Genomic DNA, 17,737 nt, shown 5'->3' with positions numbered 1-17,737 from the left:
TTGGATTAACATACCAGGATGTCTGTGTTACTGGGATTAACATACCAGGATATCTCTGTTACTGGCATTAACATACCAGGATATCTCTATTACTGGGATTAACATACCGGGATATTTCTGTTACTTGGATTAACATACCAGGATATCTCTGTTACTTGCATTAACATACCAGGATATCTCTGTTACCTGGATTAACTAACCCACACATTCTGGATCCTGATCAGCATTAACAGGAAGCAGGTTATCAATTTACTAGTTCAACCAGAGTTTCCCTTCAGGATCAGTGTTCACATGAAAGGGGCGGAGCTTGCAGTGTGTGACCAATCACAGAGGGAGAAACCCTGCAGAGCAGCTGACTTTACCATAGAGGAGCAGTTAATCTCTGAGATTATGAAGAATTCCAACACATCCAGCAGCTCAAAGCAACACTGCTGCTGCAGCCAAAGCCAGAACCTTCCTGACTTGTTAATGCTGATTTGGTGAGATTAGAGCAGATTAATTCATGGGACAATAGAACCGGAGTCACTTTCACTTTATTCCAGCAGAACGGTTCCAGGCAGAGCTTCCTCACTGCTCTTCTGTTACTTTACATTTTACCCCCACTGGTTCTGAGGCGGAGGTTCTGAGGCGGAGGTTCTGAGGCGGAGGTTCCTCCGTGTGAGTGTGTTTCCTGTTGGAATATTAATTCATCACCGTGACGACAGGAGAAGTTCTGCTTCCATTAATTCATGGTTCTGCAGTTCTGTCAGCGTGAGCATTATTATTAAGCTCATTATTCCAGATCAACCCTCGAGGAGCGATACCAGGGGTCTTCACATCTGGGCCTCCAGAGTTTTACTTCTCTCTCAGGTGCAACACACCTGAATGCAATAAGAGCTGGTTATTGGACTTTTTTACAAGCTTGATTATCGCCTCATCAGCAGATCGAGGTGTTCTGAAGCTGGGAGAGCTAGAACGTGCAGGAACCGGCCCTCCAGGCCCGGATTTGAAGACCTCTGAGCTAAACAGACTTGGAACAAGTCAAGAACACAAAACTCTTCCTGTCCTCTCTCTCTCCGTCCACCGTCCACACACCGGTCAGGGTCTTCTAGGAATGTGCAGGTCATTTTCTAAGAGATGTGATTGGTCAGGAGGCGGAGCTTTCATACCCGCTGCCCTCAGATCCAGAGGTTAAGCTGCATGTCTTCCTGCTGTTGCAGGAGGGACTGTGAGTACGTGGAGGAGTTCCCGCTGCAGGCCCTGCCTCAGTTCTCCCGGCTCTCGGGCCACCGGGTGTCCAGCCAGGGGCTCATCGTGGTGCTCCTGCAGTACGGCCAGAAGAAGGTGGACTACCTGGGGCGGCACAGAGCGGAGACCGACTGGACCAAGGCCTGGAAGTCCAACTTCCTGCACCCGGTGCTGTACTACTACCAGACTGTCCCCAGCGGTGGGTAGGAGGAGGAAAACCTGCAGAACCAGGCCAAGAAGAGGAGGAACCTGCAGAACCAGACTCAGAGGAGGAGGAACCTGCAGAACCAGACACGGAGGAGTACAACCTGCAGAACCAGACTAAGAGGAGGAGGGCCCTGCAGAACCAGACTCGGAGGAGTTTACCAGCGTAACTCGCCACAGCAGCTGATAAAAAATGCTGGCGAACGGCGTATAAATGTGTTTCCATTAAAGATTAATGTTTGGAGGTGTCAGGGAAATTCCTATGTGTGTGTGTGTGTGTGTGTGTGTGAATGTGTGTGTGTGTGTATGTGTGGGTGTGTGTGTGTGTGTGTAACCACAATGTTTGACTGGACCTGCTGTTTGTTCTGCTCATGTTTCTTTTTGTTCTGAAAATAAAGAAACTAGAAATAAAACAAAAATTGAGTCCTGTTTCTGCTCGTCTCTGACACACCGCAAGCCCCCGCTGTCCTGCCAACAGGGACACCTAAAGAACCAGGGCCTCCTGAAAAACCAGGACTGCCAGCAGAACCAGGACCACATGCAGAACCAGGACCACCTACAGCATCAGGACCACCTGCAACATCAGGACCACCTGCAGCACCCAGGGACCACCTGCAGCACCAGGACCACCTGCAGCATCCGGACCACCTGCTGGACCAGGACCATCTGCAGCATCAGGACCACCTCCTGCAGAACCAGGACCACCTGCAGCATCACGACTACCTGCTGGACCAGGACCACCTGCAGCATCACGACCACCTGCTGGACCAGGACCACATGCAGAACCAGGACCACCTGCTGGACCAGGACCACCTGCAGCCAGGTCTTCGGCAGCACTTGGACACCAGGAGCTGACCCAAGCCAGTACCAGAGTACCTGGTGCCACCTGGCCCCTCCAGGTCTGGAGGTGAGATGGATGGATGGATGGATGGATGGATGGATGGATGGATGGATGGATGGATGGATGGATGGATGAAGGGATAGATGGATGGAGGGATGGATGGATGGATAGATAGATGAAGATTTATTCCAACACAATTGAGTAAATAAACGGTGTGTTTGTGTGTGTGTGTGTGTGAGAGAGAGAGAGAGAGAGAGAGAGAGAGAGAGAGAGAGAGAGAGAGAGAGGAGAGAGAGAGAGAGAGAGAGAGAGGAGAGAGAGAGAGCGAGAGAGAGAGAGAGAGAGAGAGAGAGAGAGCGAGCGAGAGAGAGAGAGAGAGAGAGAGAGAGAGAGAGAGAGAGGAGAGAGAGAGCGAGCGAGAGAGAGAGAGAGAGAGAGAGAGAGAGAGAGAGAGAGAGAGAGAGAGAGAGAGAGAGAGAGAAGCGAGCGAGAGAGAGAGAGAGAGAGAGTGTGTGTGTGTCTGAAATAGTTACATTGAATTGAATAAACTCACAGAAACACAAAAACATAAATATGAAGACATGCTTGTTTCTTTCTCTTTCTCTCTCCTTTTCTTAATGGAAACATTTGTTAATTTGCCATATCAGACGTCGGTCTTTGTAGAAAGAACAATACAAAGTATCTCAGCATTAACGATCATATTAGTTATGTGTGTAAATTGGGATAATGATTATTACAAGCAGACTAAACCTTCCTGTGTAGAATCAATACACTGGCGGTGCAGGGGGACTCATCCAAGACTCCAGCAGGCGGCGCGCAGTCAGGCGTCTTTGGTTCAACACGCTCCACCACAGAAGAAGAGGGCGCTGCAGTTTGAAGACTCCACCATTGAAGAAGAGGGCGCTGCAGTTTGAAGACTCCACCATTGAAGAAGAGGGCGCTGCAGTTTGAAGACTCCACCATTGAAGAAGAGGGCGCTGCCGATTGAACACTCCACCACAGAAGAAGAGTGTCCGGCGGGCTCAGTTTGAGCGCGATTATCAGGTAGGATGTTTTCTTACTTAAACTCGAACAAACGTGGTGTTTCGGCTGATATAAGCTCGGTTCAGCTTGAGGTTCCGGCGTCCTGGAGGACTGAGTTTCTTTGTAGCGTCTTTAGCTGCAAACTGTCGACGTTTCTGGTCGAAAGCAGAGAAACAGAACGAGTCTGTTAAAGTGATCAAAGTACGTTTTAATCGAACATATGTCGACCAATCGGTGCTTCAAGTAATCCTGAGTTACGAGAGACCAATTCGCCGATTTCTTTCCAAGATTCTGTTTTGTCGGCTTTTAATTTGAAAGACGTCATCAGAATGGGTACATAATTATTGTATTATAGTAATATCAATACACCACTTTGTGTTGCTTTTTCAGGCAGTAAGTTTTATGAATATTTGATTCACAATAGTTATCCAAGTATTAATGCATTGATTTATTGTCTTTCTTGTTGCCTGTTATTAGCCATAGTAATTTGAGTTTTATTAACTGTCTGAATGAAGGAGGGATCTTGTTCATTGAAACGTCACTTTTATTTTGAAATCCGTTTGAGTATGGTCTTAAGGTAAAGCCTAGTGTATAGGCACACCGCCAAACAGAGTGGCAGCTGGCTGGACACCAGTTGATTGATCGATGGACAGAAATACTCCGATCGATCCGTCCATCAAGTACTCAAGTACTCCATCAAACCATGACAGTAACGTGATGGATTCCAAATCGTTGTGATCCCTCTATAGCCCGGTCCCCCTGTAACCTGGTGCCTCTATAACCTGGTCCCTCTATAACTTGATCCCTCTATAAACTGGTCCCTCTATAACTTGGTCCCTCTACAACCTGGTCCCTCTTTAACTTGATAACTCTATAACCTTGTTCCCTCTATAACCTGATCCCTCTATAACTCTGCCCCTCTATAACTTGGTCCCTCTATAACCTGGTCCCTCTATAACTTGATGCCTCTATAACCTGGTCCCCCTATAACCTGGTCCCTCTATAACCTTGTTCCCTCTATAACCTGATCCCTCTATAACTCTGCCCCTCTATAACTTGGTCCCTCTATAACCTGGTCCCTCTATAACTTGATGCCTCTATAACCTGGTCCCCCTATAACCTGGTCCCTCTATAAACTGGTCCCTCTATAACTTGGTCCCTCTACAACCTGGTCCCTCTTTAACTTGATAACTCTATAACCTTGTTCCCTCTATAACCTGATCCCTCTATAACTCTGCCCCTCTATAACTTGGTCCCTCTATAGCCCGGTCCCTCTATAACTTGATGCCTCTATAACCTGGTCCCCCTGTAACCTGGTGCCTCTATAACCTGGTCCCTCTATAACTTGGTCCCTCTACAACCTGGTCCCTCTTTAACTTGATAACTCTATAACCTTGTTCCCTCTATAACTCTGCCCCTCTATAACTTGATGCCTCTATAACCTGGTCCCCCTGTAACCTGGTGCCTCTATAACCTGGTCCCTCTATAACTTGATCCCTCTATAAACTGGTCCCTCTACAACCTGGTCCCTATTTAACTTGATAACTCTATAACCTTGTTCCCTCTATAACCTGATCCCTCTATAACTCTGCCCCTCTATAACTTGGTCCCTCTATAGCCCGGTCCCTCTATAACTTGATGCCTCTATAACCTGGTCCCCCTGTAACCTGGTGCCTCTATAACCTGGTCCCTCTATAACTTGATCCCTCTATAAACTGGTCCCTCTATAACTTGGTCCCTCTACAACCTGGTCCCTCTTTAACTTGATAACTCTATAACCTTGTTCCCTCTATAACCTGATCCCTCTATAACTCTGCCCCTCTATAACTTGGTCCCTCTATAGCCCGGTCCCTCTATAACTTGATGCCTCTATAACCTGGTCCCCCTGTAACCTGGTGCCTCTATAACCTGGTCCCTCTATAACTTGATCCCTCTATAAACTGGTCCCTCTACAACCTGGTCCCTCTTTAACTTGATAACTCTATAACCTTGTTCCCTCTATAACCTGATCCCTCTATAACTCTGCCCCTCTATAACTTGGTCCCTCTATAGCCCGGTCCCTCTATAACTTGATGCCTCTATAACCTGGTCCCCCTGTAACCTGGTGCCTCTATAACCTGGTCCCTCTATAAACTGGTCCCTCTATAACTTGGTCCCTCTACAACCTGGTCCCTCTTTAACTTGATAACTCTATAACCTTGTTCCCTCTATAACCTGATCCCTCTATAACTCTGCCCCTCTATAACTTGGTCCCTCTATAACCTGGTCCCTCTTTAACTTGGTCCCTCTATAACCTGGTCTCTCTATAACCTGGTCCCTCTGTAACCTGGTCCCTCTATAACTTGATCCCTCTATAACCTGGTCTCTCTATAATTTGATCCCTCTATAACTCTGCCCCTCTATAACTTGGTCCCTCTACAACCTGGTCCCTCTTTAACTTGATAACTCTATAACCTTGATCCCTCTATAACTTGGTCCCTCTATAACTCTGCCCCTCTATAACTTGATAACTCTATAACCTGGTCTCTATAACTTGATAACTCTATAACCTGGTCCCTCTATAACCTGGTCCCTCTATAATTTGATCCCAGCCACTGCAGCACAGATCTTAGAAATCTTATAAAGTTACTATTACTTAGTGAACCTGTTAGTATCTTGGTTTTTTCATGGTTTAATGTGTTTATTGAAATGTGCATTAGTTGATGGCCAGAAGGTTTTTCTCTGGCTCCAGTTGGTTTTATTAGAAAGTCAAGTAAAGGTTTGTAAAAAAAAAAAAACAGAAAACAAAAAACCGTGTGTGAATTTCTGATCCCAATAAACTGACTCCACAGAATTCATTATTTTCACTGTAACCAAAATAAACCATTCATCCATTCATTCTAAGGTGAAGATTCCTTGGTGGTTGTTTTTGTTGTTGACTGAATGTTTGTTATTTCCAACTTTAATAAAGTGTATTGAAGGAAAAAACAGCTGAGCAATCGTTTTATTGTCATTAGGAAGTATTTAATCAACATCTAGTTTCAAATCACATTTCTCAAACAGTCGATAAAGAAAGTTGACTCTTGTATTCAAATGAAGATATAAGGCAGGTTGTTACTGTGACTAGTTTATTTTTCACTCAAATTAAAATCAAAAGGTTTGTGTGTGTCGCTGTATAAACTCTGGGTTTTAAAACTGCTATTGTAAAACATTTAAAAGCACCCCAAATACTACTATGTTGTATAAATGTGAATACTTCTAATGGGTTACTTCCACCCTGGGTGTAACGTTTCAGATCAGTTTGCACGATGGCTCAGGCACACAAGTTCCAGGACCTGGAGGAGACGGGCGAGGCCTTGGTGGCCTTCATCACCAGCAGCCGGCCGGAGAGCCTGATGAGGGCCAGGAGGGAGCAGCAGGCGCTCCTCGACCAGCAGGGGGAGACAAAGAGCATCGTCGCCCACATCCTGAGAGGTCAGCTTCTGTCTCATAGGCATGAAGGACCTAGATCATAGACATATATACACGTCTAGACATAGACATATATACACGTCTGGACATAGACATATATACACTAGACCACAGCCGTATATAAACTGGACACCAGCACTCCTCAATTATTTCCCCTCGAGGGCCAAAATCAGACCAGCATGATAAACCAAGTGCTGGAACAGTCACAGGTTTTTTTGCACTATGTCAGTAAAACTTGTTTTAATTGCAGATGTTTCAGCTGATGTTACCATTATCAAACTCTCTATTATTGTGCCTGCCTCTGTGACGCAAGGCGCAAAAAGGACTATCGTAGGCGGCCGTTTAATCTTATTATTCCTCTGCCATGGTAACTTCAGCGCATAACTAGTCCCGCACCGTTTGGAGCAGGTACACAGAAAGCACATCAAAACGTGCGGGAAATGCGGGAGAGGTGTGCTTCTATTTGGATAAGCGCCACGGCTAACTGTTTTGGTAAAAACCAAGTTAAAAAAACGGCAAATAATTTTATATTCAAAGCGGATGGGAGCCGAGGGAGGAAAAAAATCCTCAATTTTCAATGCTGAGGTTATGTCGCCATATTTTCAGCTAGAGACTTGATTTGAATTTTAAAACGTTGCCACTCTTGTCCTCGATTCAGAAGTGAAAACATATTTTTCACATCTCTGCCCAATTTTAATCTGTGAGCCTTCAAGTTTGATAAAGTTTTCAGCCGTTTTGGGAGTTTAACATGGTTGTGTATTGGAATAGTTTTGTGTGAGTGGAGGAAGCTGTCGACGTTCCCCCCCAAAAAACGTCTCTCACTGATCGCCATGGCCACATTTCTTCCTCTTTCTCATCATATTAGACATGAAAACGTGGCTACAGGTCATGTGCTTCTAACAACGGGTCCCCTTTGTCTCGGAAATAAACAGTTCTCTCTAAAAAAGACTTAATTGGCAGCAAGTGCGCAATTTCCTCCCTTCCACTCTAATGTGTTTTGGAGAGACATTTTGTCACTCAAACCCTAAAGTTGAGACGCTTGTCTCAACTCCGCACGGCGGGACAGAACGTTTTTAAAACATGAGAAGCTCACCACACACACACACACACACACACACACACACACACACACACACACACACACACACACACACACACACACACACACACACACACACACACACACACACACACACACACACACACACACACACACACAGAGTATCCTGGGTAGCATGGTTTTTAATGCTAATGCTCGGCTAGTTTGCAGATTAGCATGTGAGATAAGACTCGGGCTGAACGATTTTGGAAAATAATGTAATTGCGATTTTTCCCCTCAATATTTCAATTGCGATTTAATATGCGATTATTTTTTCAAGGTTCTCTTCTCATGTGCTTTTCAACAAACACAAGAAATAAATCAATGTGTATTATAATAAAGAATATCAGATTTATTATATATAAATTGTTCTTTCTTATAGGCGAGGCTTATGTTAAGATAAAGTCAAATGAAGCATGTATTAATATGAAAGACAATTACAGTAGTAAACTTACTAAGTACTGTGACTTGCAGTCTTGTAAGCGTTCACCACAACAAGCCAACCGCTTGTCCATTGTGCTGATCAAAGCCCTGAACCAGGCTGGGTCACTATACTAATGCTGCGCTGGACATGAAGGATCAAAGCCCTAAACCAGGCTGGGTCACTATACTAATGCTGCGCTGGACATTAAGAATCAAAGTATTTTTGTTCCATGTGGACAATGTGGGGGTCTGCGTGACGTCATCATCTCATAATAAACTAGTTCTATCACTTTATTAATCCCTGGGGAAATTCTTGAGCAAGGCAGCAGCAACACAATGTTTCCAGCTCTAACGCAGCTCCAACCATTGGGACTATTTCCAGGGAGTTTAGTGTGGAGTAGGACGCAGCTTCACGGAGGTGTGAATCTCCTGCTGACAGCCTGGAGGAGCTGCTGCTCATTGTTCTGATGTCAGAGCTGTTCTCCTCCAAGAGCTGGAGGCTGAAAACACTGAGGTCTGACTGCAGAGCGCCGCCCTGCTGGACTACAGCTTTGCTAACATCCACGTTGCTGTGTTGCTTTGCTAACATCCACCTTGCTGCGTTGCTTTGCTAACATCCACGTTGCTGTGTTGCTTTGCTAACATTGCATGTTGCTGTGTTGCTTTGCTAACATCCACGTTGCTGTGTTGCTTTATGATGTTTTGAGTGTAAAATCCGTCCAAACAGCAACATGTTGCCATAAAAAGTTGGATAGCACAGTGCTACTTCCCTAGCCTGCTCGCTGGCTGCAAACTGTGGACTGGATTTGCTGACTCATTCCTCCTGGTCTCATTGAGACCCGCCTCCCTTCAGGAAATCCAGTCCACAGTTTGCAGCCAGCGAGCAGAGCAGCAGCAGGGAAACACTGGGGATCATTTCAGCAACATGAAGCAGACCAGGATCACGGATCAGAAACCTCTGATCCGTGAATTACGCTGATATCGGAACCCGATCCCGGATCGGATCGGCTCCGTCCCTAAAAAACACGAGCCCGTTCGGGCAAGGTGGGCAGATGACCGAGCAAAACTTTTACCAGCCCCGGACGGTGGGACAGTCCTTAATGTGGAGCTCTGGTCATGTTTTCTGTTTTGTGGCTGTGGGCCTTTGGAGGCTCGTTAGTATTAAAGCTGCTGCATGCAGAGAGTTGAAGTGCTGATCCACTCTGCTGACCGCTCTGGTCTGCTGCAGATCTAGTATGGGTCGGTAATATCAAACTAACCTGTTCAGTCCAGTCAGAGTTCAGCTGAAGCTCTTCCTGCTGCAGCTCAGGTTGGTTCTTAGTTTAATGCTGACTCACTGCTGGTGACGGAGGTTTGGAGGGTGGTGGAACTGAAATCCGTGGACGTCGGAGCGGAGCAGCATTGACGTGATTACATCAGATGTGCTCAGACTCCAGCGCCAACTACGGTGTGGGATGAGGTCCAAACAAGGTGGAGCAGCGCTTTGTTCCCCACAAAATTCCACTTTATTTCACCTTGATGTGCAGCTAGGGGGCGCCGCCGGCCAGGCAGCTGGCTCCACCTATTGAGGACCCCTTTGTTTAGACATAGATCAAGTGTTCCCTGTTTCCTCCCTCGAGTTTCCTGCTTCTTAATTCCTCCTTCATGTTTCCTGCTTCTTATTTGCTGCTTCCTGTTTCCTTCCTCGTGTTTCCTGTTTGCTGTTTCCTGTTTTCTGCTTCCTGTTTCCTCTCTCATGTTTCCTGCTTCCTGTTTTTTCCCTCGTGTTTCCTGCGTCCTATTTCCTCCCTCGAGTTTCCTGCTTCCTATTTCCTCCCTTGTGTTTGCTGCTTCCCGTTCCCTCTCTTGTTTCCTGCTTCCTATTTGCTGCTTCCTGTTTCTTTGCTCGTGTTTCCTACTTCCTGTTTCCTCCCTCGTGTTTCCTTCTGTTTCCTCCCTCATTTTTCATGCTTCCCATTTCCTACCTTGTATTTCCTGCTTCCTGTTTCCTCCCTTGTGTTTCCTGCTTCCTGTTTGCTGCTTCCTGTTTCCTCCCTCGTGTTTCCTGTTTTCTGCTTCCTGTTTCCTCATGTTTCCTGCTTCCTGTTTCTTCCCTCGTGTTTCATGCGTCCTGTTTGCTGCTTCCCATTTCCTCCCTAGTGTTTCCTGCATCCCATTTACTCCCTCGTGTTTTCTATTTCCTCCCTCGTGTTTCCTGTTTCCTCTCTTGTGTTTTCTGTTTCCTAGTCACTGTTTCCTCCCTCATGTTTCCTTTTTCTGTTTCCTCACTGATGTTTCCCATTTCCTCTCTCGTGTTTCCTGCTTCCTGTTTCCTCCCTCGTGTTTCCTTCTGTTTCCTCTCTCGTGTTTCCTGCTTCCTATTAATGTTTCCTGTTTCCTCTGTCGTGTTTCCTGCTTCCTAATTGCTGCTTCTCGTTTCCCCCTTGTGTTTCCTGCTTCCTGTTTTCAGCTTCCTGTTTGCTGCTTCCTGTTTCTTCCCTCATGTTTCCTGCTTCCTGTTTGCTGCTTCCTGTTTCCTCCCTCATGTTTTCTGCTTCCTGTTGTCTGCTTCCCGTTTCCTCCCTCGTGTTTCCCAAGTTCTGTTTTCAGCTTCCTATTTGCTGCTTCCCGTTTCCTCCCTCCTGTTTGCTGCTTCCTGTTTCCTCCCTCATGTTTCCTGCTTCCTGTTTGCTGCTTCCCATTTCCTCCCTCGTGTTTCCCAAGTTCTGTTTTCAGCTTCCTATTTGCTGCTTCCCGTTTCCTCCCTCATGTTTCCTGCTTCCTGTTTCCTCCCTCGTGTTTCCTGTTTCCTGTTTCCTCCCTTGTTTTTCCTTTTTCCTCCGTTGTGTTTCCTGCTTCCTGTTTCCTCCCTCGTGTTTCCTATTTCCTCCCTCGTGCTTCCTGTTTCCTCCGTTGTGTTTCCTGGCTCCAGTTCTATCACTACTTGCGTTGTGTCGACTAGACTCTTTCAGTTGGTTTCCATTAAAATATGGCGCCACCTCAGCATGGGCGGAGTCGTCAGAGCTTTTCCCTGTTGTGCCACAGCTGGTCACTCCAGCTCCTGAACCCTCTGGTCAGGTGGTTGCACTAGCTCCTGAACCCTCTGGTCGGCCGGTCGCTCTAGCTCCTGAACCCTCTGGTCAGCTGGTCGCTCTAGCTCTTGAACCCTCTGGTCGGCCAGTCGCTCCAGCTCCTGAACCCTCTGGTCAGCTGGTCGCACTAGCTCCTGAACCCTCTGGTCGGCCGGTCGCTCTGGCTCCTGAACCCTCTGGTTGGCCGGTCGCTCTAGCTCTTGAACCCTCTGGTCGGCCGGTCGCTCTAGCTCCTGAATCCTCTGGTCGGCGGGTCGCTCTAGCTCCTGAATCCTCTGGACGGCTGGTTGAACTAGCTCCTGAATCCTCTGGTTGGCCGGTCGCTCTAGCTCCTGAACCCTCTGGTCAGCGGGTCGCTCTAGCTCCTGAACCCTCTGGTCTGCGGGTCGCTCTAGCGCCGGAATCCTCTGGTCGTCGGGTCGCTCTAGCTCCTAAACCCTCTGGTCGGCGGGTCGCTCTAGCTCCTGAACCCTCTGGTTGGCCGGTCGCTCTAGCTCCTGAACCCTCTGGTTGGAGGGGCGCTCTCACTCCTCTCGATCTGAGTCTGATGAATCTAATAGATCTAATCCAGATGTGTCCCGGGTGGAGGAGGGTGCGGGTCTGATCATTGAGGGTGTAGTTGTGTTCCAGATGTGTCCCGGGTGGAGGAGGGTGCGGGTCTGATCATTGAGGGTGTAGTTGTGTTCCAGATGTGTCCCGGGTGGAGGAGGGTGCGGGTCTGATCATTGAGGGTGTAGTTGTGTTCCAGATGTGTCCCGGGTGGAGGAGGGTGCGGGCCAGATGCTGCTGGACATGGAGGTGGAGAAGAAGAAGATGGAGGTGGAGCTGCAGAACGTCGAGGAGAAGCTGAAGCAGAACAACGCCCGGAACCAGATGACTGACTCAGAGCTGCAGTATCCAGTAGAGTCCAGTAGAGGCTCAGTAGAGTCTCAGTAGAATCCAGTGAAGTGTGCCAGGGTTTGTTCTCCTTGACATTCCCCCAGGTTCCTGCAGGGGGAGCTGGAGAGTCTGAGGGAAAACGAGTTGCAGCTGTCAGCTCTTCAGAGCGAAGTGGACGAGGACACAACGGAAGTCATCCCCTCTGCAGTGTGAGCATCCACCCTACAGACACCCTACAGCCACCATACATCACCCTGCATCCACACTTAATCCGCCTTACATCTACACTACCCTACATCCACCCTACATATACCCTACATCCACCCTACATATACCCTACATCCACCGTACATCACCCTGCATCCACACTAAATCATCTACATCCCCCTACATACACACTAAATCCACCCTACACCACCCTGCATCCACACTAAATCCACCCTACATCTACACTACCCTACATCCACCGTACATCACCCTACATCCACACTAAATCCACCCTACACCACCCTACATCCACACTAAATCCACCCTACATCTACACTACCCTACATCCACCGTACATCACCCTACATCCACACTAAATCATCTACATCCACACTAAAGCCACCCTACACCACCCTGCATCCACACTAAATCCACCCTACATATACACTACCCTACATCCATCGTACATCACCCTACATCCACACTAAATCATCTACATCCACACTAAATCCACGCTACACCACCCTACATCCACACTAAATCCACCCTACATCTACACTATCCTACATCCACATTAAATCCACCCTACATCCACACTAAATCGACACTACATTCACCCTACATCCACCCCTACAGCCACCCTACATGTAACCTACATATACCCTACAGCCACACTAAATCATCTACATCCATCTTAAATCCACCCTACATCCACACAAAATCCACCCTACACCACCCCAAATCCGCCCTACAGCCCCCCTACATCCACACTAAATCCACCCTACAGCCACCCTACACAACCCTACATACACTACAGCCACCGTACATCCATCCTACATCCAAACTGCACCCACACCACATCCACCCTACATCAACCTTCCTTCCACCCTACATATACCCTACACCACCCTACCTACACGCTGCTACAACATATAGACCAGTTTAGAGGTTCATGGTGACAGAGCTGTGTACTTAGTGGTTTAAACCAAACGTTGAGGCAGGATGGTTAGGGTAGTTCTGAAGTGATTCTGGAGTTGTACTTGGGGAGTTCTGGTGGAGTTCTGGAGGAAGTCTGGAGGAGTCGAGCGATTCTGGTGGAGCTACTGGAGTAATACTAGGAGTTACTGAAGTAGTTACTAGAAGAGTTCTGGAGGAGTTACTGGAATAGTACTGGAGGAGTAATGGAGTTGCTAAGTTGCTGGAGGAGTAATAGAGTTTCTGGAGGAGTAATGGGTTTGCTGATGAGTAATGGAGTTGCTGGAGGAGTAATGGAGTTGCTGAGTTACTAGAGGGGTAATGAAGTTGCTGGAGGAATAATGGAGTTTGCTGGAGGAGTAATGGAGTTGCTGGAGGAGTAATGGAGTTGCTGACTTACTAGAGGAGTAATGGAGTTGCTGGAGGAATAATGGAGTTTGCTGATGAGTAATGGAGTTGCTGGAGGAGTGATGGAGTTGCTGAGTTACTAGAGGAGTAATGGAGTTACTGAGTTGCTAGAGGAGTAATGGAGTGACTGGAAGAGTGATGGAGTTGCTGGAGGAGTGATGGAGTTGCTGGAGGAGTAATGGGTTTGCTGATGAGTAATGGAGTTGCTGGAGGAGTAATGGAGTTGCTGGAGGAGTAATGGAGTTGCTGGAGGAGTAATGGAGTTGCTGAGTTACTAGAGGAGTAATGGAGTTGCTGGAGGAATAATGGAGTTTGCTGGAGGAGTAATGGAGTTGCTGGAGGAGTAATGGAGTTGCTGACTTACTAGAGGAGTAATGGAGTTGCTGGAGGAATAATGGAGTTTGCTGATGAGTAATGGAGTTGCTGGAGGAGTGATGGAGTTGCTGGAGGAATAATGGAGTTGCTGGAGGAGTAATGGAGTTGCTGGAGGAGTGATGGAGTTACTAGAGGAGTAATGGAGTTGCTGGAGGAATAATGGAGTTTGCTGATGAGTAATGGAGTTGCTGGAGGAGTGATGGAGTTGCTGGAGGAATAATGGAGTTGCTGGAGGAGTAATGGAGTTGCTGGAGGAGTGATGGAGTTGCTGGAGGAATAATGGAGTTGCTGGAGGAGTAATGGAGTTGCTGGAGGAATTATGGAGTTGCTGGAGGAGTGATGGAGTTGCTGGAGGAGTGATGGAGTTGCTGGAGGAATAATGGAGTTGCTGGAGGAGTGATGGAGTTGCTGGAGGAGTGATGGAGTTGCTGGAGGAATAATGGAGTTGCTGGAGGAGTAATGGAGTTTGCTGGAGGAGTAATGGAGTTGCTGGAGGAGTAATGGAGTTTGCTGGAGGAGTAATGGAGTTGCTGGAGGAGTAATGGAGTGATGACTGATGATCTTCTCTCCACAGACACGTGGCCCAGCTCTACCACGTCATCACCAAGATGCAGTGGGAGTACGACTCCGCCCCCGGCAGGCTGACAGGAGGTACAGGCCACCCCCCTGTTTTATCACTGTTGACCGCAGCTCCAGGGTCTGGAATCTGAGCTGCATCATTAGTTGTTCTCCACCAGGTGGCAGGAGAGTTGAACATTTCCCTCCATCTGTTGATGGTTGTTGCCTCCTGCTGACCTTAGGTGCGGTTCCACCGCACCTTCTTTTCACGCGGTCCTACGAAAAAGTTGTGGAAGGTCCAGAAAGAACCCGCGACCGCCGGCTACGATGTTCCGCTCCCCCTCCGTTGAGGTTCCTAGCAGCGAGGAACGGGTCTGTGAGGAGGAGGAACAACGCAGCCGTCTGCTGATTGGTCGTGAGGATCGTTACTCTCTACTGGCCCACAATATTTCAATATTTCAATATTTCATCCTGGTAAACATCCTGTTGTTGTTTACATACAGCGCTTTGCTCACTGGTGGATTTGTTTACTGGTTTATTGAAATGACAGCGTGCAAGACAACATGGCGTCTTTAAACGAGGAGGAGGAGAGTCAGCAGGAGCTCCTCCTCAGGAACAGGAGGAGATACAGGAGGAGGAGATACAGGAGGAGCTCCTCCTCTCAGGAACAGGAGGAGATACAGGAGGAGGAGATACAGGAGGAGATACAGGAGGAGATACAGGAGGAGATACAGGAGGAGCTCCTCCTCTCAGGAACAGGAGGAGATACAGGAGGAGCTCCTCCTCTCAGCAACAGGTGGAAATACAGGAGGAGCTCCTCCTCTCAGGAACAGGAGGAGGTTCAGCAGGAGCTGGACGCTGCTGTTCACAAAGAGAAAGTTTAACCTGAGTCCCAGAGAACAACTGGGACGTCCTCCAGCAGCTTCCATGTTCTTCTCTAGACGTTCTCAACCCCGCCTACATGATCAGCGGCTCTTGTTGCTCCCTGTTGATCTTGTTGGCCTTGTTGCCCCCCACAGTGCACTACGGGGCAGATTTGGCGACTCCCATCAACATTGACTTGTCAACACGACGCCGTACCGAAGTCAGTGACCAGCTGTGGAGCTTCATCAGCACAGAGTGGTGACTGAGACCAGTCCAGAACCGGAACCAGACCCAGATGGGGCCGCCTCCCTCTGCTTTCTCTCCTGTTTGTCTTGTTTTGAAATTCAAGCTGAAATAAAGATGAAGGGGAAAAAAACGTATGCGTGTTTTATTGTGAATCAACCACTACAGGTAACTTGTGGTCACTAGAGGCGACTCGAGGTGACGAAGTCACTTGAGGCGACTTGAGATGACTTGAGGCAACAAAGTCACTAGAGGTGACTTGTGGTCACTAGAGGCGACTTGTGGTCACTCTAGGTCACTAGAGGTGACTTGAGGCAACTAGAGGTCACTAAAGGTGACTTGTGGTAATTCAAGGTCACTAAAGGCGACTTATGGTGACTAGAGATGACTTGAGGCGACTCAAGGTCACTAAAGGCGACTTGTGGTCACGAAAAGTGAGTTCAGGCGACTAGAGGTCACTAAAGGTGACTTGTAGTCACTCAAAGTCACCAGAGGTGACTTGTGGTCACTAGAGGCGACTGGTGGTCACTGGAGGTAGAGGCGACTTGAGGCCACCAGAGGTGACTTGTGGTCACTACAGGTGACTAGAGGTCCCTAGAGGTGACTTGTGGTCAATAGAGGCGACTTGTGGTCACTCCCAGTCACTAGAGGTGACTTGTGGCATCTAGAGGTCTTTAAAGGTCACTTGTGGTCACTAGAGTTGACTTGAGGCAACACAAGGAGACAGTCACAAGAGGTGACTTGTGGTCACTAGAGGTGACTTGTGGTATATAGAGGCCATTAAAGGTCACTTGTGGTCACTAGAGGTGACTTGAGGCAACACAAGGAGACAGTCACAAGAGGTGACTTGTGGTCACTAGAGGTGACAAGAGGAACTTGTCACTAGAGGTGACTTGTGGCATATAGAGGTCTTTAAAGGTCACTTGTGGTCACTAGAGGTGACTTGAGGCAACACAAAGACAGTCACAAGAGGTGACTTGTGGTATATAGAGGTCATTAAAGGTCACTTGTGGTCACTAGAGGTGACGAGGTCACTAAAGGCCACTTGTCACGAGAGGTGACTTGAGGCAACACAAGGCAACGAAGTCACTAGAGGTGACTTGTGGTCACTAGAGGCAACTTGTGGTCACTCGAGGTCACTTGAGGTCACTAAAGGTGACGAGACGTGGTCACGAGAGGTAACTAGAGGTAGAGGTCACTGGAGGTGACGAGGTCACTTGAGGAAACTAGAGGTCACTTGTGGTCACTAGAGGTGACTTGTGTTCACTTGAGGTCACTAGAGGTGACTTGTGTTCACTTGAGGTCATTAGAGGTGACTTGTGGTCACTTGAGGTAGAGGTCACGAGAGGCAACTAGAGGTGACTTGTGGTAACTAGAGCAGCTAGTGGTCACTAAAGGTATAGGTAACTGGAGCGATTAGATGTCACTTGAGGTGACTTGTGGTCACTCGAGGTGATTTGAAGCGACTAGTGGTGACTTGTCTTAGCTTGAGGTGATTTGAAGCGACTAGAGCTGTCTTGTCGTAACTTAAGGTCACTTGTGGTCACTCGAGGTGACTTGTGTTCACTAGATGCAACTTGTGGTCACTAGAGGTGACTTGTGTTCACTAGAGGTGACTTGAGGCGACTAGAGGGCATTACAGGTGACTTCTTGACAGTATTGGAGAATTTGTGTCGACACTGTTGGGCGAGTTCGGCTGGGGGTTTTCAACAAGTCCTCCAGGTCCTCCGTGTTGCTCGTTGCGTTGCTCCTCCCTCCCACTGTGCCCCTCTACATCGTCTTTGCAGCTTGGGTTCTTAAGGAACAAACAGGAAAGGGCAGTTGTTTACAGTGACGCCGACTCTGTTCTGAGTGAAGTGCTATAGCCTGTTTAGGCCTATAGGGGGCGCC

At 47.9% G+C, this 17,737-nt stretch overlaps 1 protein-coding gene across 1 annotated transcript; it reads left to right on the top strand.

Annotated features, from left to right (window-relative positions):
• The first annotated feature begins 3,196 nt into the window (after positions 1-3,196).
• On the top strand, positions 3,197-15,973 carry spc24 (SPC24 component of NDC80 kinetochore complex). The gene is made up of 6 exons (XM_080487438.1): positions 3,197-3,316; positions 6,570-6,748; positions 12,087-12,231; positions 12,322-12,426; positions 14,757-14,833; positions 15,760-15,973. Exons 2-6 carry the CDS (start codon positions 6,583-6,585, stop codon positions 15,864-15,866), a joined length of 600 nt encoding a protein of 199 aa, XP_080343564.1. The 5' UTR covers positions 3,197-3,316; positions 6,570-6,582; the 3' UTR covers positions 15,867-15,973.
• The last annotated feature ends 1,764 nt before the right edge of the window (positions 15,974-17,737 follow it).

This window comes from Lipophrys pholis, assembly GCF_963383615.2.
Source record: "Lipophrys pholis genome assembly, chromosome: 19".
Taxonomy (NCBI): Eukaryota; Metazoa; Chordata; class Actinopteri; order Blenniiformes; family Blenniidae; genus Lipophrys; species Lipophrys pholis.
Note: the sequence above shows the minus strand (reverse complement) of the source record. Positions and strands in the feature narration are given on the sequence as shown.